A 23,747-nucleotide genomic window follows, 5' to 3' on the forward strand; every position below is an offset into this window, starting at 1 on the left:
AACGCAGACAAAGTATGTAATTAGAAAGAAGATTATGAGTGTAATCTATATCAGAAGCTATTTTCATAGAGGTATAAGGGAAATATTGAAAAAAAAATTAAACAAATTTATGAATGCATGATTAATCATCTGCCTTGGAAAGTCAATGTAAACATTACGTTGGATAAAGTTTACAGAGTGTAAGTAGCTGTACAAGACTAATTACAGAATTGGCTGATTATAAATGTGTGGATGATCAGAATATTACTGATGTTTTAAAAAACATGACCCATGTGATGAAAGGTTCAGGCTAAATTGCAACCATAGCTTATAGCATGCTACATCATAGTAGCATACATTTAGGTATGTAGGAAAACTTTGTTAAGATAATACTTCAGCATTGTCACCCACCCAGCAAGTATACTACAGTGATATCGTACTGATATTAATTTAATATAGTGTATATATACATATACAGTATATAACACATATTACCGTACTTTATTAAGCATAGTGTGCACAACAATCAGATATTTGTTAAAGTGTATTGAAACAATTGAGTACTGACGTGATACTTTTTTTTATTTGCAATACAATTTTGAGGACAAGTTTTTGGGGTATGTCCCCTTCTTCAAGGTCCAGGCAGTACTACTCAAGTATCATGTCAGTACTCAATTGTTTCTGTCGCAAGTGCACTAATACGGCTACAATCACCTCAAGTTAAAGTGTATTAAAACCCAAGAACAAAAAATTATTTACAGTATCCTTTATATGTGGTGCCTTCACTAATTTAAATTTTTCAGGATTTTCCCCTTATCAGGTCAGTAACATTTCCTATCCTAGGATGACAATGCTCACTCACTGGGCTGTATCTATAGAGGAGCAACATTGTCACCCTAGACTGCTCTGGTGACACCTCTGTAGGGGTGGTGAATACAGAGGTTCTGTAGTGTACAGAAGAGAACTGGTAAAAGCTCTTAACATGGTTATGATATTTCAGATCAGTGCACAGGAAGGTACAAGTACACTAGATTTCTAGCAGGATCAACAGATATTGTTTTACTTAAATAAAGGGTATTCAGATTGTAAGCTCGAAAGAGCAGGGCCCTCAATCCCATCAGGTTTTGCATTGTATTGGTATTGTTCTGTCACATGTTCTGTCCCCCTTTGTAATGTACAGCGCTGAGCGAACTATTTGCACTTCATAAATACTGTATAATAATAATAAAAAAAAGAAAACTAACAAAGCCACCAACTTTAAGGACTGGTAAGCTGCAATATATTATTTTTATTTCCTTGGGTTAAATATACTTTAAATTCAATTTGAGATCACTTTGTACTTCACTTTTTTTCCTCCCAGCAAGCCAACATGAATTCTTGGTAAAGGCATGACAAATGCATGAAAATACATGGAAGAGCAGTCATAAAAAAATTTTAATAGCAATTCGCCCAGTGGAAGTGCATGTATATTTGTTCTGTGCAAATGGGGCAAAAATTATTGTTACTAGACTAATTCCTGGGCTGGTTGAATGGTTTTATTTGATTTAAAATACAGCATAGCCCATTAGATGGCACTAAGTATCACAGAAATTTCCTCATTGCCATCCCCACCGTGCCTCTATGACTGCCGCCTGAGGCAGTTTTCTCAACTGATCGCATGCCCAACATGGCCCTGTATAACAGTATATACAATTTGAAAGAACACAAATATGTATATAACATTTAATTAAGCTGGTACATTATACTTTAGATATTTTGAGGATCTTCTACAGAAATCCTCAGGTATAAATACTGTCAACTTCTCAGAAACTGAAATTTTCCAAATAACTAATGTGTTGTGAATAAGTTTAGGTTGGCGGCCGCTGTCACTGTTCTTGTATGGAATTATAGGATAGCGGTCACCTGCGTGTAGCAAAATAATCCCCTTCCCCGAAGTGCCACCTTTGTCTCTATATAAAAAATGTCTTATACTATGATGTCATCCAAGTAATACAAAAATAATTGAAACCAACTGATCACAGCAGTTTTCTATTTATCTAACTTTATACATGTATAGAATTAGGTAAGACCACTAACCTAATGGTTGAGTAATAAATTCTGCATATGCTTCCTTCCGTTCCCTCTGTTCCAAAGGGAGCTGCCATGGCATTTGGTGAGGCTTTGCCAGAAGTTTTACTTTGTATGTTGAATTTGACTTTAGGTTCATAAAACTATACTTATAACTGGCAGCCTTAACAATGTCATATTCCTCATCATTTAGGAAAATGACATGGCTGTAATTGCTGTTGCTTGGGAGCCAGCTGAGTTCAGCAGACATTGGAGTGATGTTGTCAACCTTGAGATGAGAAGGTGCTACAATGACATCTTTCCCAACTAACAAAGTACACTGCAGTTCATCTGAGTTGCCTCGATCTGTGACTGTCTGGATCGATATGCGATAGGTAATTGTGGCGAGATCCAGTTTCTCAATAAGACTTTTGGTTCTACTCCCAAAGTTCATAGTTGCACGGACTTCTTTTCCCACCAAGATATTATAACTGTGGATGGTACCCCAGCCCAGTGGCACTAGTGGTGGCTCCCAACCCACAATAACACTTTTGGCGAGTTGTTTGATAAGGGTTATTTTACGAGGATAAGGCACAATGTCTTCTCCAATCTCATCAATGTTCACATCCATGGTCCCTGTGCCATTGTTCAGCACACTGGACTCTATGTGAATGTGGGGTGTGATCTCCAGTTTGTGTTCCCCTTGAAGAAGAGGGGCTGAGTGATTGAGAAAATTTTCTTCCTGTTCACTGGCCAAAGTGCTCGACATATGAAATTCATCATTTTGCACAAAATCAACAAAATTTGAAGGTACAAGCCCTCTCTGGCCATCCAGCAGCTCTCCTGGGTAAAGAAAATATACAGAGACATATAAGAACTCCCCTAATTACAGTTCACTGGAAAACATTTGTTGAGTTTTAACAAACATACAATTTATACAAATGCAAAGATGAGTATACGACTACTTTCTCCTGGTGTCTCCCATCCAGTTATATAGCTTATGTTATCCAAAATATCAAATAAATTCAGTTACAAGACAGAAAATAACATATCCCATTTAGTGTAAGAGGGTGATTACAGAGAGACAAGACACTCTCCACATTTTTCTCAGGCATTATTTTCAGCATTGGAACGTTTGGTGATATTTTAGACAGCATAAGCTATATAACTGAGAGGGAGAGACCAAGTAGTAGTAGAAGGAGTTCTATACCCATCTTTGCATTTGTATATATGCTTGTTAGCATCAGAAAATTATTTTAATATGAATTTATGCAATAATAAATTCGGTCTCAATTTTAGCTGAGTTGTGACATACACTATATTGCCAAAAGTATTGGGACACCCCTCCAAATCATTGGATTCAAGTTTTCCAATCACCTCCATGGCCACAGGTGTAAAAAACCAAGCACCTAGGCATGCAGACTACTTCTACAAACATTTGTGAAAGAATAGGTCGCTCTCAGGAGCTCAGTGAATTCAAGTATGGTGCCGTGGTAGGTTACCACCTGTCCATCGATAAAATTTTCTTGCTACTAAATATCCCACGGTCAACTGTTAGTGGTATTAGAACAAAGTGGAAGCAACTGGGAACAACAGCAGTTCAGCCATGAAGTGGTAGGTCATGTAAAATGACAGAGCGGGGACAGTGCATGCTGAAGCGCACAGTGTGCAGAAGTCGCCAATTGTCTGCAGAGTCAATAGCTAAAGACCTCCAAACTTTGTGTTCTTCAGATTAGCACAACAACAGTGCATAGAGAGCTTCATGGAATGGGTTTCCATGGCCAAGCATCTGCATCCAATCTTTACATCACCAAATGCAATGCAAAGCGTCAAATGCAGTGGTGTAAAGCATGCTGCCACTGGAGCAGTGGAGATGTGTTCTCTGGAGTGACGAATCATGCTTCTCTGTCTGGCAATCTGATGGATGTGTCTGGGTTTTTGCGGTTGCCAGGAAAATGGTACTTGCCTAACTGCATTGTGCTCATTGTACCAAGTGTAAAGTTTGTTGGAGGGGGAATTATGGTTTGAGGTTGTCTTTCAGGGGTTGGGCTTGGCCCTTTAGTTCCAGTGAAGGGAACTCTTAAGGCGTCAGCATGCCAAGACATTTTGGACAATTTCATGCTCCTAACTTGTGGGGATGGCCCCTTCCTGTTACAACATGACTGCGCACCAGTGCACAAAGCAAGGTCCATAAAGACATGGATGAGCAAGTCTGGGGCGGAGGAACTTAACTGTCCTGTACAGACTGTCCTGACCTCAACCCGATAGAACACCTTTGAGATGAATTAGAGCAGAGACTGCAAGCCAGGCCTTCTCGTCTAACCGCAGTGCCTGAGCGCACAAATGCGCTTCTGGAAGAATGGTCAAACATTCCCATAGACACACTCCTAAACCTTGTGGACAACCTTCCCAGAAGAGTTGAAGCTGTTATAGCTGCAAAGGGTGAGCCAACTCAGTATTAAACCCTACGGACTAAGACTGGGATGCCATGTGCGTGTAAAGGCAGGTGTCCCAATACTTTTGGCAATATAGTATATATTAGTACCTAAAATGTACCTAAAATGTCCTATAGCTGGTGAAACAATTTATAAATTATAATGATCTCGTAATATTCATATACCGTATTTTTCGCTCCATAAGACGCACTTTTTTACCCCCAAAAAAGGGGGGAAAATGTCAGTGCGTCTTATGGAGTGAATATAAAGCAGCCGGTCCAGTATTTCTGCTGCCACCATGTCAGAATACCGGGCCGGCCGCTCAGCTGTTCTCTCCTGCAGGGCCTTACCTGTTCCTCGCTCCAGCGCTGCACAGTCTTCCCGCGCTGGCTTCTGTGACAGCCGGATGCCCACTGCGCATGTGCTGCGCTTTGTGAATGATCCGGTGTCTTCTGGGACACATGACAGGTCCCAGAAGGCACCGGGCCATTCACAAAGCGCAGCGCTTCTCACGCATGCGCAGTGGGCAGCCGGCTGTCACAGAAGCCGGCCCGGGAAGAAGGAAGGAAGGACAACTCCGCGGAAGTGGGAGCGGGTACCTGTCAAATTCAGGTACCCTCTCCCCCTCCCTCCCCAAAGGTCAGTAGTCTCTGGTCATTCCCTGCACTGTCTGCAGTCTCTGGTCATTCCCTGCACTGTCTGCAGTCTCTGGTCATTCCCTGCACTGTCTGCAGCCTCTGGTCATCCCCTGCACTGTCTGCAGCCTCTGGTCATCCCCTGCACTGTCTGCAGCCTCTGGTCATTCCCTGCACTGTCTGCAGCCTCTGGTCATCCCCTGCACTGTCTGCAGCCTCTGGTCATCCCCTGCACTGTCTGCAGCCTCTGGTCATCCCCTGCACTGTCTGCAGCCTCTGGTCATCCCCTGCACTGTCTGCAGTCTCTGGTCATTCCCTGCACTGTCTGCAGTCTCTGGTCATTCCCTGCACTGTCTGCAGTCTCTGGTCATTCCCTGCACTGTCTGCAGTCTCCGGTCATTCCCCGCACTGTCTGCAGTCTCTGGTCATCTCCTGTACTATATCCGCAGTCTCTGGTCATCTCCTGTACTATGTCTGCAGTCTCTGGTCATCTCCTGAACTGTGTCCGCCATCTCTGGTCATCTCCTGTACTGTGTCCGCAGTCTCTGGTCATCTCCTGTACTGTGTCCGCAGTCTCTGGTCATCCCCTGTACTGTGTCCGCAGTCTCTGGTCATCTCCTGTACTATGTCCACAGTCTCTGGTCATCCCCTGTACTGTCCGCAGTCTCTGGTCATCTCCTGTACTGTGTCCGCAGTCTCTGGTCATCTCCTGTACTGTGTCTGCAGTCCATTGGTTCAGAATATTTTTTTTTCTTGTTTTTCCCCTCTAAAACCTAGGTGCATCTTATGGTCAGGTGCATCTTATGGAGCGAAAAATACGGTAAATATAAATTGGCATATATACAATACCATTTTTTTTTCTTAAACATTTATGTTTGTTTGTATCAAAAAGTAACACATATACAGTACATAATTTTCACATAATATTCCAAATGTACATATGCTTAAAGAATAATTCTAGACATCAGCATGTTATACATAGTCACATGTAATGTAACTATTAATGCTTCGTACCTGGCTGGTGCCACTACTTCAGTGATCTCTACTTTCTTCCAGGTCCCATGCTCAGGGGCTGGCCTGATGCCTTGTGAACACAGGCGTTTGGCTGCTCAGTACAGGTGCCATTCGGAGAATGCTTTGCATTCTGAGTGAATACAAAGTGTTCTCTGATTGGAGGAAGTGGAGAATGTGACATCACCACCCTGCCTCTCCACCTGATCCAGAGAAGGCTTTGTAATCATTCAGAAAATTTAAAACATTCTCTCAATGGCACCTGGGCCAAGCAGCCAACCTCCTGTGTTCACAATGCCGGAGAGCAGCCGCTCGACACAGGACCCAGAAGGAAGTAGAGATCACTGAAGCAGCAATGTCTATTTCAGTGATTATCAGCTTTCAGCGGCATTGGCCACATATGTCAAAAACATAGTTACATTATATTGTTCCAAGCTGGACCAATATAATTACAGTATGTATAAAATGCCATTGCTTGTAATTTTTTTTATAGTATATTAATAGCTAAAACCACAGTTGATGCAAGAAATCTGGCATCACCTCTAGCTGAACCCAACGCCAAAGTGACACATTACAGGCCTTACCTATGGCTTCTTCTGTAGGTCAGCTAACAGAGCTGGTGGTCATCCTACTCAGATAACTGCAATGAAGAGCACTCTTGGCTCAGCAGTATTAAAGAAAATCGTTAGCAGAAAAAGGATTTTAAATTAAATAAAATTTCCTGAGAGGAAAAGACATCCTTTCTCCTAGGACACTAGCAAAACCTGAGGCATACTGGGAGTAGGAAGGGTTATCTTGCCTCACATCAAGGTCTGTTTCTTCTATATGTAGCAATATATACCCAGCTGTCTCTGAATAACCTTTGTCCCTTAATTAACAATTAAAAAATAAGCATTCTGTGTCAACACATTACTGCTTCTTGTATTTGGAAGCTATACTGTACATTTTAGTTTTATACCATACATTGTGTTTATTATATTAAGAGATTTTTACTGTTTTACAAAATAGGAAGTAACACTGTTCCAATTCAGTTAGAAGAATATATTGGAGAACTGAGCTAACACCCACAATTTAAAATATAGGATTAGTCAGATTGTTGCCCCTGATATGCACAAACTTAGCCAAAACTGACCGTATTTTGATAAAACCTTCAGATATAGTAGAAATGTATAAGAGGATTAACTGAAATACCTTCATAAAACCCATCCTCATCCATATCTCCATATACATAGAGGTATTTTCCTGCCACCAGGGGAAGTTCTGCCTCTGGGTTTTCATTTGGTCCATCAAAGGGATTATAACTATGATAACAGGACAACAAAGTGAGAGAGAGAAGGGAACATAAACAATAAGAGAAAGTAAATGCCGTTACCTCTTAGGATCCAGCATTATGACTAACCATGACTATGAGTAAAATGCATCAAATTCCTTGTCAATGAATGTAGCCGAAATTATTTCCATAAATTAAAACACCTAACAAAGAGTACGTTTACTGAAGTGTGGATTGTGTAATATTTTACCAATTTTAAGAAAGAGAGCATTTCCAACTGGGTTATTAATAGTACATTTGTAAATTAATATTTTAAATAAAAGTCTTGCAGTTTAAAGTATGAATTAAAAATGTAAATATCACATTAAACTAAATTACTGTAATCAGTAATGCTAAATAAAATAAGGAGTAATGAAAGAAAAAACTAGAACTATTAAACTAGCAAAAGAGAGTTGTGACTATAAGTTACGATTTCCAACAACTCCTTTGTGAGCAACCATCAAAGTAACTTTGCGTTTCTATTTCTTCAGTCATAGTAATAGTGTTGTTATTGTTGGGTGAGAATATCAGGATGCACATGCAAAATTTGCATATAACTTGAGTTGAAACTAAATTCTGTTTTTTAGGCTGTGCAACTCCTTTAAATCCAATAATAATAAAATAATAATAAAAAAACTTAATTGCTTATACATTTGTTGTTTTTGCCACCAGGAACATGTATAGGGGGTAATGCAACTCACTCGCCTCCCACATGAAAGTGCTGGTGCTTGATATTTGGCCATTTCGGCACCCAACATCAAGCTGCAAGTTGGTGATATAAACAGAGCTAAAGATTCCTAACTCTCAGAAGCCAAATGGAGCAAAGGGTAGGTAAGAATGTGCAGCTGTTTCACTTTGAACTAGACCTGTTGTTTTTCTCTGTATATGCAAAGCACCGACTCACTTTACTTTTTAAGCTTTACATCTGATCTAGGCTGCTAACGCTGAAAATGGAAAATTCCCAATATCCAGTTCTATATTAAAATGCAAAAATGATCATGTATATATATAAAAAATGCTGTATAACTTGATTTATATTGTTTATACCTGGCAGGAGGTAGGAAATTGGTCATTACCTGTAACGTGCAATACAAAGGTGTACTTTCCCAGAGTATCTTTGCTTTGAGGTATTCGTATTCTGTTCATTATCCATCTGGAGGAAACAGACCATTACTTTATTATCTAGGCAGTCTAAAGCATATGTATAGCCAAAATATTTTTTTTTTATAGAGTAGGGAAGGGTTAGAACCTCTGTCAGTGAATTACTGTCTGTGTCCTGTTGGGGAAATTACCCTTTGCTTCCTGTCTTAGAGATGCTACGAAGTGAGGAAATCTCTACACATTTAGATGAATACCCCTCTTAATAGTTGCTAACAAACGTGTCCCACTTGGAAGATTCACCCTCACCTCTTGTTTTGGTGACAGCTCTGATTTTTTCTTGTTTTCTGTTCAGGTGGCAATAGTCACCAGGATACATAGAGAAGGTGAATCTACCAGTAGCTCCAACTAAGGGAGTGCTTAACAGCCAGGAATTCCCAGAGCCATGATATCCCCCATGGACTCCCATTGCCCAACAGTTGCCGGTGCTCCCTTCTTTCAACTGCTCACTGACACAGGGGAGCTGGAGCTGTGGGATTATGTGACCAAACTGGAGAGGAATAAATACAGGTATGTAGATTTTATTTATACAGGTTAGGCAGGATAGGTAGGAGGAGGGGGAGGGAACATTTTTAAGACTAGTAAAACCTAGGTGTTTCTTCCACTTTAAGGAATCCTCTATTGACAAAACATTAAAGTGATACCTCAGTCTACATACAGCACCCAAGGGATGTGTGTCCAGCTGCTCTACGAGGGTAGTGCTGTCCCATCATCCTTGTGTGTATACTATACATCTATGGCTTTTTGAGATTTTTGCTGCCACCAAGGCTTCTTATAATTATAAAAAAGTCTGGCCATGGTGGCCTAAAGTAAAATTGTGGCTGGGCTATGGACATGCAAATAATTACATAATCTTAACAATCTGTCAATAAGCTTTAACCACTTAAAGCTTGAAGGTAAAATAATTACCAATGCCTGAATGCAATTTTTCAACTTTTGCATATATTAATAAAACTGTACATACAACTATTTAGTGCATCTTTATTTAGATTTTCTATAAGTATAATCATACATGAAATAACACAAATACAATCATAATTCCACATAAATAATATATCTAACCAACACATACAAAAAACACAAAAAAGGAAAAAGCAAACTCAACATCACTATCAGCAACTCTCAACACTTGCGTTCCTTAGTTTTTGTTATTGTTACAGATGTAAGCTTAACACAAATGATCACTGAGCTCAACCAAATACAACTCTAAATAAACAAGTGTTTAGATGTGTCAAGATGCAAACTCAATCCATGGCACCCACTGAGTATAGATTTTTTTTTTTTAAATTAATTGTTGCATCTATAGCTCTAAATCTCAGGAACTCTTTAACATCTTGCTAAAAATGTATAGGAAGATTCTTATATTCCAGAACTGATGGAGGATGTGTGCATTTTAGTTATTTCATCCACCACACTTCCTGGCAGAATCTTACACTTTCCCAGTCCTTAATATAATAGGGAACCATTTGTGAGGGTAAACCACTAAGTAATTTATAGGAAGTGGAGAGCAACTGAGTAGGTAGATCTCTCAAGATACACAATGTTTCGAAAGAAGTTAAAAACATCATGGGTTTTGACTTTTTATCTAAAGTATTAAAAAAGGTGATTTGGGAATGTTTTGAGACATCCATAATGTACCTACCTCTCCTTCCTGAAAACAGAAAGATGTTTCAGATCAGAGCCTTCCAAAAATGTGAAACACCTAATTTCTGTTTTGCCTCCCCATGTGTTAAAGAATGCAAGCTCTTCCCCAGGTACAAGCCTCCCATCAGTATAAACAGTGATTGAAAAGGTACTAGACTTCATAGTTCATTCAGTCAGTCCCAGACCTTTAAGATTGCTTGTGTCAGGTGCAAAAATGAATTTGCCAGGCCTTTATGCTCCTTGGGAACCAAAGGGGTACGGGCCAGGTTCCGGCCTGACATTTTTTCCAGAGGAACCCACAGTTTATCTTAACAATTTGCAATCCTCATCAGTGCATTGGCCTGGTAGTAGAAATAGAGATCTAGAAGACGCAGGCCACCTTTTTCTTTAGTTTTTTGTAACAGCTTGCATGAAAGCCTTGGGGATTTTTTCCCCAAACAAACCTTATAAATTCCTGTTTTACATTTTGGAAATAGGACAAGGACACTTTAATGGAGAGCATTTGAATAAAGAATAAAAATCTAGGGTGAATCGTCATCTTCAGAATATTTATCCTACCCAACCAAGTAAAGTGTAACTTATCCCATTTTTTTAAGGTCTTCTCTAATCCTTTGCAAAGTGGTGGAGAATTATGAATAAGTCCTGTATCCTAGTAGTCAACCTTAATCCTAGATAAGTAATGGGGGTGTTTTGCCACTTTAAAAGGAAGGGTGCTTCCATGGACTCACATTCTAATTTTGTCACATTAATGGGGAGGATAACAGGCTTGCCCATATTAATTTTAAAATTGACAAAGTCTTGGAATGTCACAAATTCTCTCCAATGGTTATGTAGAGTTATGCAAGGTTTTGGCAAAAAAACAAAACGGCGTTCACAAAATCTGTACGTTTGTGCTCTGTTGACCCCACTGTAACTTCAGAGATGTGTGAGCTGACCCTTTTTATCATGATCAATGTTTCCATCATTAGAATAAACAGCAAAGGGGATAAAGAGCATCTCTGATGTGTCCTGTTCGTGATAGAAAAACGTGATGAAATTATATTAACTTTTAGAGATCAAAGCCTGAATTTTCTTCCATAAATCAGGTTTTTGATAAATCGTTTTTAAGCACAGAGGTGATGTTAAGAGTACACTCTAAGGATCTCTTGGTATGTTTGCCAACATTTATGCCCCTAACCCAGGAGAGATTGCTTTTATAGTGGGAAGAGTGAAACACATTGGGGGCATAACTTGGTTGGAGCCCAGCTGTGGCTTGCATACACCTTCTTACAGTTAAGGAAAGTAGAAAGACAGCGCTGGACCTGCAGGTATACTCCACTGGTATTATCTTAAGATAATATGTTGGTGTAAATGATCTGGTTCCTGGGCAGGCAGCTTCTACAGGCCAGCAGATGATCTCCACAGTCTCTCTGGCTTGTAGTGTATTGTAAGAAAGGTTGAAATTGAAGCACCACACCACTGCTAAGAGGCCCAGATACAACTTTATTCCATACCTGGCAAGATGGCGTCCGGAGCAGCTGTGTGACCGCCAGCTCCGGCGCCCCCGCACTCCATCCGCTGCCATCCGCCACCATCCGGACCCCTGAGCTGCCGCCGAGGTCCCCGCCAACACCCTGAAGGGGTCCTGGACACTCCATCCCTCCGGCGGAGCTCCGGTGGGTCAAGGCCTACTACGGCCTACCGCGGCACCCAAAGCCGTGGTGTTTTCTGCCGGCCGCGGCCAGGATCGCGGCCGCGACAGGACGCCTCCGCTCCATCCCTAGGACAGGGGAAGCTGCCACCACCCCTACTGGTCCTGCCGACATCCAGGAGGGGTCCTGAGCCGCGACGAACCGGGACCCCGCCGCCCAGCCCAGCCGCCATCACACTGCTAGCCACCAGGTACACTATTGGGGGCACCTACTATCCACCAGGAAGCCCAGCCGCCATCACACCGCTAGCCAACAGGGACAGTAACAGGGGCACCTACTACCCACTAGGGACTACAAACCACCACCAGGGACTACAGGCCACTATCCCACCAGGGATCGCAAGCCCACCATCCAGCCAGGGACCGTAAGCCCACCATCCCTCCAGGGACCGCAAGCCCACCATCCCACCAGGGATCGCCAGCCACCATTCCGCCAGGGATCGCAAGCCCACCATTCCGCCAGGGATCGCAAGCCCACCATCCCGCCAGGGACCGCAAGCCCACCATCCCGCCAGGGATCCCCAGCCACCATCCCACCAGGGATCGCAAGCCCACCATCCCGCCAGGGACCGCAAGCCCACCATCCCGCCAGGGATAGCAAGCCCACCATTCCGCCAGGGATCGCAAACCCACCATCCCGCCAGGGATCGCCAGCCACCATCCCGCCAGGGATCACCAGATGCCATGCTCTACATCAACTCCAGATGCCGTGCCCTGCTTCATCTCCAGACGCCGTGCCCTGCATCATCTCCAGACGCCGTGCACTGCATCATCTCCAGACGCCGTGACCTGCATCATCTTCAGACGCCGTGCCCTGCACCATCCCCAGACGCCGTGCCCTGCATCATCCCCAGACGCCGTGCCCTGCATCATCCCCAGACGCCGTGCCCTGCATCATCCCCAGACGCCGTGCCCTGCATCATCCCCAGACGCTGTGCCACAGCACCCACGGCCCCCAGCCTACAGCACCCACAGACTGCAACTTGCCACCTGCTGACCCAGCCACCCATCACTCTCACTCTCCTCCTACAGATGGACACAGATGAACTCCGCCATGACGTGACAGACTCTCCGCATCATCACGCCCTGATATGAAACCTCTCACCTCCCCGATCTGACCAGCACTCCGCTCACCCTAACATGCCACCTTCACTCCTCCTCCTCGTATTCCTCTCTTCCATTCCCAAAATTGCCTCCCCCTACCCCCCTACTCCCCCAAAACAGCTCTACATTGCTCCATCACTTCTTCCTTTTCCCCACTACGGCTCTCACCACCTCCTCCTAATACTCCACTCTCCCGCCGACCCTCACGCCACCACTAACAGATCCACTCGCTCCTGTACATCCCGTTCCCATGCTGCCTTCCTCACCCTTCTAACCGCCGGTGACATCTCCCTGAATGCTGGCCCCCCACCTCCCCACTCCTCCTCTAGGCACCGTACTGCTCCCACCAGCTGTCGCACCTCTCTCAACCTCATACCCGTCCCCCTGATCCCTGCATCCACCCCTCCTCTCTCGGTTGCACTTCTGAACACCCGCTCGGTTTGCAACAAGCTCACCGCCATCCATGACCTCTTTGTCTCCCACTCCCTCAACCTCCTAGCGGTCACCGAAACCTGGATCCAAGCCACTGACTCCACCTCCCCTGCAGCACTTACCTATGGAGGCCTCATCTGGACCCACTCACCCAGACCGAGTGGTCGCAGAGGCGGCGGGGTTGGCATGCTCCTGTCACCGCTGAGCACCTTCCAGGTCCTCCCTAACCCCCCCTCCCTATCCTTCTCCTCCTTCGAGGCCCACTGCATCCGGCTCTTCTCTCCCACCCCCCTGAGGACTGCAGTAATCTATCGGCCTCCTGGATCCATATCCCTCTTCCTGGACGACTTTGCCGCCTGCCTTCCCTTCTTCCTCTCCTCTGAGCTACCGACCATCATCCTGGGGGATTTCAACATCCCCATCAATGTCAACAACCCGGCTACTTCCCAACTCCTCCTCCTAACCTCTTTCGTGCTCACACAGTGCACACAGTCCTCCACCTACACCGATGGGAACACCCTGGACCTCGTTTCTCCCACCTCTGCACCCTCCACAACTTCACTAACACCCCCTTCCCCCTCTCTGACCACCACCTCCCCCTCCTCTAACTCCCCCCCCAAAGCATCAAACCATCACCAGCTGTAACCTCCGCAACCTGAACCCAGCCCATCTCCACCAGGCAGCTGACCGTCTGTACGACAGTATCCTTCCACTGTCATGCCCTGACTTGGCCACTACTGTGTACAACGACTCACTGTCAGCTACCCTAGATTCCCTGGCACCCCTAACCACGCGTAACATCAGACCCCGCTCGCTTCAACCCTGGCAGAACGACCATACAAAATGCCTCAAACTACGTAGTCACGCGATGGAGCGATCATGGCGCAAAACCAGATCCCCTCGAGCGTCCTTCCTCTACAAATCCGCCTTCCTCACCTACACCACCTCCCTCCACGCCGCCAAACAAGCCTATTTTGTAACCATCATCAACACCCTCTCCACCTGTCCTCACCGGCTCTTCTCCACTTTCAAATCCCTGCTCTCCCCCCCCCCACCTCCACTCAGCACCTCACTCACCGCCCACGAGATTGCCAATCATTTCCAAAACAAGATTGACGCAATCCGTAAGGACATTGTCAATTCACAATCCACCTCTCCAACTAGCCTCCTTCCATCACCCCCTCTACTCTCCCCTCCTCTGACCTCGCAGCTGCACTGCCCCCCACCATACCTAACGCCCCACACACTACCACCTCCCCAACGCTCCACTCCCTCAGCCTTGCTACTACTGAGGAGGTCACTAAGGTCTTCACTGAAGCCTGCCTCACCACTTGCCCCCTGGACCCTATCCCCTCACAACTCCTCCAGTCAACCCCCTCCTCCATCATTCGCTCCCTCACCCACATCTTCAATCTCTCCCTCTCTACTGGCGCATTCCCCTCCCCCCTAAAGCACACACACATATCACCCCCATACTCAAAAAACCCTCGCTTGACCCCACTGACCTAAACAACCTTAGACCCATCTCCCTGCTGCCGTTCACTTCCAAGCTCCTTGAGCGCTTAGCCTACAACCGCCTAAGCTCCCACCTCACTGACAACAACCTCCTTGACCCACTACAATCTGGCTTCCGTCGCCTACACTCCACCAAAACCGCCCTACTGAAAATCACGACCTGCTAACCGCCAAAGCTAATGGCCACTACTCAGTCCTCCTGCTCCCCGACCTCTCCGCGGCCTTCGACACATTCGACCACCCCCTCCTCCTTACTAAACTGCACTCCTTTGGCGTCAGGGACGCTGCCCTCTCCTGGTTCTCCTCCTACCTATCCCAGCGCTCCTTCAGCGTCCCCTACAACGCTGCCACCTACCCCTCTCTCCCCCTCTCTGTTGGAGTCCCCCAATGCTCTGTCCTCGGACCCCTCCTTTTCTCCATCTACACCTCCTCCCTTGGCAAATTGATACACTCCCACGGCTTCAACTATCACCTCTATGCCGACGACACACAAATTTATCTCTCCACCCCTCACCTCAACCCCTCACTCTCCGCCCGCATCGCCCACCTCCTGAACGACATATCAGACTGGATGTCGCTCCATTTCCTCAAGTTAAACCTGTCCAAAACCAAGCTCCTAGTTTTCCCTCCAGCCCACGCCCCCCCCCCATCCTCTCCATCACGACTAGCAACGCCACCATCAATCCCACCCCACACGCCAAAGTCCTGGGTGTCACCCTGGACTCAAACATTTCCTTCCAACCTCATGTCCAATCACTATCAAAGTCATGCAGGCTCCACCTCCGCAACATCTCCAAGATACGCACGTTCCTCACCCCAGACACTACTAAACAACTCGTACACTCCCTCATTATCTCACGCCTGGACTACTGCAACTCCCTTCTCACTGGCCTACCCAAACAAATGCTATCCCCACTCCAGTCTATCCTGAACTCAGCGGCTAGACTCATCCACCTCACCAACCGCTCCACATCTGCCACCCCCCTCTGCCAATCCCTTCACTGGCTCCCGATTGCCCAATGCATTAAATTCAAATTACTAACTCTGACATACAAAGCCATTCACAACGCTGCCCCAAACTACCTAACTGACCTGATACCCAAATACTACCCTACCTGTGCCCTTTGCTCCTCACAGGACCTTCTACTCTCCAGCTCCCTGGTCTCCTCCTTCCACGCCCGACTGCAGGACTTCTCCAGGACTTCCCCCATCCTCTGGAACTCCCTACCCCAATCCATCAGACTGTCACCTACCCTCCTCACCTTCAGACACACCCTAAAAACCCATCTCTTCAGGGAAGCCTACCCCACCCTCACCTAACAACCGATCTCCTCCACTCCTCCTACCACTCCATCCCCCACAGCCACTTCCTCCTGTACCACTATCCCCTTCCTCCTAGATTGTAAGCTCGAAACAGCAGGGCCCTCGAACCCCTCGTGTATTGTATTGTACTGTATTGTCTCATGTTCTGTCCCCCTCGCTAATGTACAGCGCTGAGCACACCCTTCGGCGCTATATAAATACTGTATAATAATAATAATATAATTAAAGGTCAGGGGTATAATTTGAGAAGTAGCCACCCTGTTTTGGGGGTCCAAATTCCCCCCTTCATCAGGGCTAAAAAAAAGATAAGAAGATTTTCATTTTAATCTGACTTTAATACAATGTCCCCTTTTAGGAGTCATAATTAAAACCAAATAGCCAATCATAATGAGAGTATCAAAAACATGTACATAAAAATGAGAACATGAGTGCTGAACAAAAATGAGAATATGGGTGCTGAAAAACAAAAACCAAAAAAAATGTATAATTATAATCTTCATTATTATTAAAATGGTATTTTGTGGTTGATATGTTAGCCTAATATAACAGAGAAGAAGAAAACAAAAACAAAAAATTGAGTAAAAACTTTCAGAACCTGTATGTATATAAAATGAACCATACGTTATACAATCTGACTGTACAATCATGAGACGTTTAAGAGGAAAAAAAAAACACAAAAAGTTAAAAAAGTAAACAAATAATAGATAAATATTACAAAAAACAAAGTGATAATAAAAATAATAATAATAACAATATTAAATATATTAATAATGATAATACTACTGATATAGTAATATGGCAATAATACTATCATTTGTAATTTTCCAAAAACTTGTGGCAAAAAATAAAATCTTCCATGGGCTTAACATGCCTCTCAGCAAATAGTTTTGGGTGTCTACTTTCTGAAAAGGGGTAATTTGGTGGAAGTTGTGCTATCCTGGGATCAGGGGTGTCCCTAGGGTTAGTGTCATCCGGTGCGATAACACTTGGTGACACCCCCTCTGACGATCCCTGCAGAATGGATCGCATCTGCGGATTGCGGATCCGGTGTCACCCCGTGTGGTAGGTGTAACCCGATGCAGCGCGCACCACCCGCACCTGCCTCTGGACGCTACTGTTTGGCATTTCAGGGCCCCTGAAACTGTGATAGGTAGTGAGGAAGGGAAATTGGAAAATTGCACCCTTTGAAAGTCTGAAGGTGGTTATTTATTTTTGGATCCTGTACGTGGCTAGGCTCCCAAAAAGTCTCACACATGTGGTATCCCCATTCTCAGGAGAAGCAGCAGAATGTATTTTGGGGTGTAATTCCACATATACGCATTGTATGTGTGAGCAATATATTATTTAAGTGACAACTTTGTGTAAACAAAAAAAAAGAAAAATTATTTTGTCATATGTTAAAAACTTGTGCCAAAAAATAAATTCTTCCATGAGCTCAACATGCCTCTCAGAAAATCCCTTGGGGTGTCTACTTTCCAGAAAGAGGTAATTTGGGGGGAGGGGGGGTTTACTGCTCTGGTATTTTACCACCTCAAGAAATGTGATAGGCAGTCAGAAAGTAAAAGCTGTGTAAATTCCAGCATATATACCACAGTTTGTAGAGGCTATAATCTTTCTCGCAAACCAACTAATATACACTTATTGGGATTCTTTTTTTACCAAAGACATATAGCAGAACACATTTTGGCCTAAATTCATGAAGAAATTTGAGCTCATTGGATATTTTTTTGTAAGATAAATTAGAAAATATTGCTTTTGAAAATGAAAGATAGAAGCTCAATAGTTGCCATGCCACACCTGCTCCAGATTCTGGTTACTCTAGTTTTGATAAACCAGTGCCCCTCAACATATCTTTTTCTCTGGTCAGAAGGAGAAAGGGTTTTAATGAGTGATCGCTGTCATAGCCAATCACAGGCTATCAAAGTGTTGATGTGAATATGAGACCAGGAGCTGATGACAGTTCACGTTCTGTGATGGTAGAGTGCGTCCAGCACAAATGCTGATGTACCTATATTGTATGTGCCAAAAGGCCCTCCTCTATGATGCTTCATATGTGCATGTATGAAGACGCATTCACTTGAATTGGCTGCCAAAAATCAAAAATCATTCCTGCCCACGGTTGGGTAGTACAGTATACCACAATATACAGTGTGCTGCAACAAAGCTTTGGGATGGTACATTGGGGTGCCATTCACAGTAAAGCTTTTTTTTTTTTTTCTTACTGTTTCTTAGGAATATGTAAATATCTGGATATTCATATGTTGACCATAAGTCTACTTTAAAATACATAGAATACGTGTCAGGCTTTTTGAAGCAACCTCATTTTCTAGCAATTAAGATGATGTCATTTTCTTGTGAGAACAACAAATAAAAAACTTGTGATGGGCTATCAATGACTAATTTAGTAAACTTACATCGGATTCAAACCTGTGCCTTGGGCTGCCAGATCTGGATCTTGACAGGAAAATGGGCTTTACAGATAATTGTTCCGGCTTGTCTCCTGTGATTTGAAGAGGGCGAATAAATTCAGAAATTAAAGACCGGCTACCTGTGGGACTTTCATGTCCTGTTTAAAAGAAAACACAAATAGAATTATAGAAGGTTTAACGATAGGTTTGGTTTCAACCAAATTGTCAAGACATTAATATACCCAGGAAACTGTGCTATACAATTGTAAATTGTATTTGTAAACTTTTCTTTCACACAATGTATTTTAACTTATTTATACATGGATTAATCAGTACATACTACTACTGCAATTTACGAACATGAAATGTTTCTTGCACAAAGGATTAGAAATTAAAATGAATTTTCACATCTGCAACCAAGCTGAGATAACACATATTTTATATTTGTTCTACGTTCTCATTCACATAGCAAAATATTTAAAATCACTGCTTACCTTTTACTTGTGTTTTATTTGCTGAAAAATCTCAATTAGCTCTCATGTTATATGTAATTTTAAAGTGGTTGTAAAGGCTGAAGGTTTTTAATTTCACGCATTCTATGCATGAAGGTAAAAAAACTTCTGTGTGCAGCTCTCCCCTCAGCCCCCTAATACTAACCTGAGCCCCCTTTCCATCCAAAGATGTGAACGGGAGCCTCAGCTTTCCTGGGACTCCCTCTCCTCATTGGCAGAGACAGCAGCGGGAGCCATTGAGCCAATGATGAGAGAGTGGGGGCGGGGCCAAGCTGTGGTTCTGTATGTCTTATAGATGCATAGAGCAGAGCTCAGGAGCAAGCATGCACCAGTGCCACCATAGCAAGAACTAGTCAAGTAGAAGGAGCCAGGAACGCCGTCGGGGGAACCAAGAAGAAGACGTTTAAGACTGCTCTGTGCAAAACCACTGCACAGAGCAGGTAAGTTTGACTTTTTATTTATTTATTTTTTAAAGCCGAACATTTATTATCACTTTAAGGAAGAGGTTGGGGAGCTATGTTTACCATAAATACTCATCTCTGTAGTGTGGTGGCAGATCTTCATTTATCAGTTGTAAACCAGAGGTACACCCTGTCTATCCTACAAAGGAATAGAAATCTCAAGGCTTTGGTGGTACATTGTATATCAATGCACTTTAAAAACTATACCTAAGTCCCCTAGCTGCACATCAGGGACTCATCAGCTGAAGATTGATAGTCCTGGTGAGCATGTAAAGCTTTGGAGAGGTTTATTTACATAAAATATCAAAACCCTTTTAATTGTCCTTGTGATCCCATTGCTTAGTCCATTATGTTACTAACTGGAGTTCCTTAAAGCTAAGCAAAGGTTCACGTTGTCAGGACAAAACTTTAGGAAGGCTAAATTAGAGCACAAATCTAGTACTATGGAATCCAGTTTTCAACACTACTAGTGACAGGTGACTGCAGAACATTTTGCCTGCCTTTGATCTGTAAACCACAAAACTTAAGAATAGCCATAGAACCAACAGTACTAATGGGAAAGATGGGTCAATTTAAAGTTGAAATGTATTGTGCTTATATTTTGTTTTCCCTGGTTCCTCCATGCCCCTTATATTTTTCAATAAAACCCTTCCATTTTCTTTACATACCTTATTTTAGAGTCAGTGATATAGTCGATTGGTCTCTGTGCTTCAATGTACAATGTAGGCAAATTATGGCTCTTGGGAGGAGCCAGAACAGTGTTGTACAGCTTCCTGAAAACATCCCCACACCCTGCCTCAGTAATCCCTTTGAAGATTCCTTAGTCCTGATGCATGCAGTGGGCTGACTCTTGGTAGGGGTCTTGAAAATATGGGTGGGTGCCAGTCTGGAGAAACAAGCAGACTGAGTTTTCAGATGCTGAGCCTCCATGAATAAAACTTAAATCCAATTAATGAAACTGGCAGGCCAGGAGGAGGAAAGAGCTAGATGATTCTGGACCTTTTCCAGCAAGGAGCCAAGCTCTATCTGATCTGCTGTAGTGTCTAGTGCACTCGGTGAGAAGCTCACAGTGTGCATTCAAATCAGATTAACCATATTCAGTACAGGAGAGAAGCTAAACTAAAAGGAAGGATGGAGTTTGGCTTTAAATAGTGTTTGTAAGTGCTCATTTATTCACCACACTAAGATGCAGGTGTGGGGTTTCTGGACATGCCAAGGGAAAATAGATGTATCTGCTTTCCTCCCTCAGTAGCTCAGAGGGGCCACAGCTGGTGAGACAGAGGTAGCTGGGCAAGTGATCTGCAGCCAGGTGAGAACTAGAATACAGGCAGCTGAGTATGAGCACAATAGCATGTACCTTCTTAAGATGATCCAACTACTATGGGAATCCCCTTCCCAGTTCATAGCAGAGTACTGCAATTCTAGTGCAGTGGCTTCCCTCTGTTTTTGGGCCTTGTATCCATCCAACCATTTGTTATGTTTTTACAGCTTTCATTGTTCTGCAGTATAACCGTGTTGTTTGCCATAATTTTACTCCAATGGTCAATTACCCATTTTTTAAACAAGTATGAGGGTTCTTCAAAAAGTTTCCACACTTTTTTAGACTCTATTATATATATATATATATATATATATATATATATATATATAAGTGCGGAAACGTTTTGAAGACCCCTTGTATATTCGGTTGGTACTGCAGCAATAATACCATAGTACAAAAAACATCTGACATGTTAATTGTAAAATTGATCTTTTATTTACAATAAGCACAGTATATACAAAGAAACTGATTAATTCCAGGTGGAAAAAGATTGGAATACATTCCTATTAGCAAGGTTGCAAGGTATGCAGCAAAGGATCACGACTTGAGCACTGCATAGGTTCTATAAAACCTAGCTTCTGACTAGCACTCATCACCACTGTCATGTATATACAGTATTTATGGCACATATCTGTGAAACACTGCTGATTTCTTTAAAAAGCAAAAAAAATAAGAAAAAGGCGATGCAACAATTTGAAATTTTCCTCTATTGAAAAGCTGAATGGGACAGCTTCCCAGCTTCTCTCTAAAGCAGCCAAATCACAATATAATTAAAGCATATTTAAACCCAAAATAAAAAATGTTATATAGCAGCGTACCAATCCTTTGATGTGGTGGTTGCATTTGTTTTCTTTTTTAGGTTTTAATCATTTCTTTTCATCTGGTGATCCAACCCATTAACACATTTCCTGCCTTAGGGTGTCTTCACTTAAAAACGTTTTATGCTGTTACCACTGTGTGTTAAATGGTTTGTCCTAACACTCTAATTGCCACTTTTGCTGGATGGCTTGGGTTTGTGAAAGCAAGCTGAAAAATAACAGACTGGCCAGATAACCAGGTAAAAAAAAACAAAGCAGCCACTGGCCAGAAAACCAGGAGAAAATAAAGGTTAAAAACTTAAAAAATAAAATAATGCAGCCACCACATTAAAGGATTGGTAAGCTGCACTATAGTACATTTTTGCTTTTGGGTTTATCTACACTTTAAAAATCTACACTGGTATGAAAAACTGTTATTTCAAATGACATCACTCCAATAACTCATGCTGTAACAGTTTTGAGAATCAGAGCCAAAATGATAGAGGATAATTCAGTAATTAAGCTGCTGAGTCACAGGCAAATACAAAGCATTAAATTAGAGGATAACCTGGAGGACAAAGCTGTACGTAAAGTTGAAGTTGTCAGGTCTCATTAATATGCACCAATAATCTACCTGGTTGGTGGGGGGAAGGTGGGTGCGGGGTGAAAGTCAATGTAGATTAAAGTGGTTCTAAAGCGAAAACTTTTTTACCTTAATGAATTCCCTGCATTAGGGTACGAAACACTTACCTGAGTCCTGTATCGATCCAGCGTTATGCCCATCTGCATCTCTTTCACAGGCTGCACCCAAAGCAGCAGGAGTCATTGAAAAGGTTGGTTTCTTCCATGCATTAGTAATAGATTGTTTTCTTATGAGTAAAATAGTACCCCTGATGACATCAGTGTGACAAAACGTGTAGGAACTGGTCTGGGTATAGTTCACGCTCAGGGGTGGACTGACCATTTGAGCACTCGGGCACTGCCTGAGGGCCCAGGGTCAGTAGGGAGCCCCATGAGATGCCCCTGGTACCTTTCATTGGCTTTTTCATGTGTGGGCGAGGACACAGGGGCCCCATGATCCCCTATTGCCGGGGGCCCCATGAGTTCTCAGTCCACCCCTGTTCACGCTGATCCTGGACAGAGCTATCTGCAGGATGTCTGGTTGGAGCTAACATTGAGATAGACACAGTTATTTGGATAAGCTGAATTGCAGCTATGATTTAAAGTGATATGCTGTTCTTGTCATTCATTCATGTAAGTGCAATTCATTTGTCTTTAATAAAAAATGCTACAGTCAGAACTATGCCAGCTTTGTCTTTTTTGAGAAATTGGTTAACTTTATACCACCTAAACCACTGAGGATTGCTGGGTTAAACAAGTGGAGGAACTGTGGAGGAGAGTGAGACTTTTGTGAGCAGTAACAGGGAATTTCAGGATTGTATACCACTCACTGGATTTAGTGTTTTTGGTGGATTTATTAATGGACTTGCAGTTTGCTATTTTGTATTCAATGATTCTATTTACATTTTGCAAATTATTTTATTTTTACCAACTTAGTTTAGTCAATTTGCTCAATAGTATATTTATGTATTTGATTGCATGATATTTATTGGAGTTTATTATTTATACTGTATATATTCATGAATTTATGTTATAATATGAATAAGGTTTTTGGCATGATTTTTCACTACTTTGCTTGCAACACTGCAAGAATTTATTAATTTGTGCACAGAATTGTTTACATAGTTCTTTTCTTTTTACTGTAGTTGACTCAGCATTTATTAACACCTACTGAATGTTGTCAGCAGTGTTATACTAGAAATTGTATGTAAAATTATATATATATATATATATATATATATATATATATATATACACACACACACATCTACAGTATACATACAGTATATACACACACATATATATTATTCATTTTCATATTTTAGTTACCCATCATTTGGTCCAAC

At 42.9% G+C, this 23,747-nt stretch overlaps 1 protein-coding gene across 20 annotated transcripts in view; it reads right to left on the reverse strand.

Annotated features, from left to right (window-relative positions):
• The window catches only part of RIMBP2 (RIMS binding protein 2), a 593,145-nt gene that overhangs the window by 94,126 nt on the left and 475,272 nt on the right, over positions 1–23,747 (reverse strand). For 19 of the 20 annotated variants that reach the window (XM_089653728.1, XM_089653746.1, XM_089653735.1 and 16 more), the window contains 4 exons: positions 18,696–18,847; positions 8,492–8,568; positions 7,298–7,407; positions 2,056–2,868 (listed from right to left, as the gene is read on the reverse strand). In XM_089653728.1, coding sequence (XP_089509854.1) covers positions 2,056–2,868; positions 7,298–7,407; positions 8,492–8,568; positions 18,696–18,847 — 1,152 coding nt within the window. The remainder of the gene's footprint in view (positions 1–2,055; positions 2,869–7,297; positions 7,408–8,491; positions 8,569–18,695; positions 18,848–23,747) is intronic. The other variant, XM_089653730.1, reaches the window with a different exon arrangement.

Source organism: Staurois parvus, unplaced genomic scaffold (genome assembly GCF_062004578.1).
Source record: "Staurois parvus isolate SC_StPar_1 unplaced genomic scaffold, SC_StPar_1.0 ptg000719l, whole genome shotgun sequence".
Classification (NCBI taxonomy): Eukaryota; Metazoa; Chordata; class Amphibia; order Anura; family Ranidae; genus Staurois; species Staurois parvus.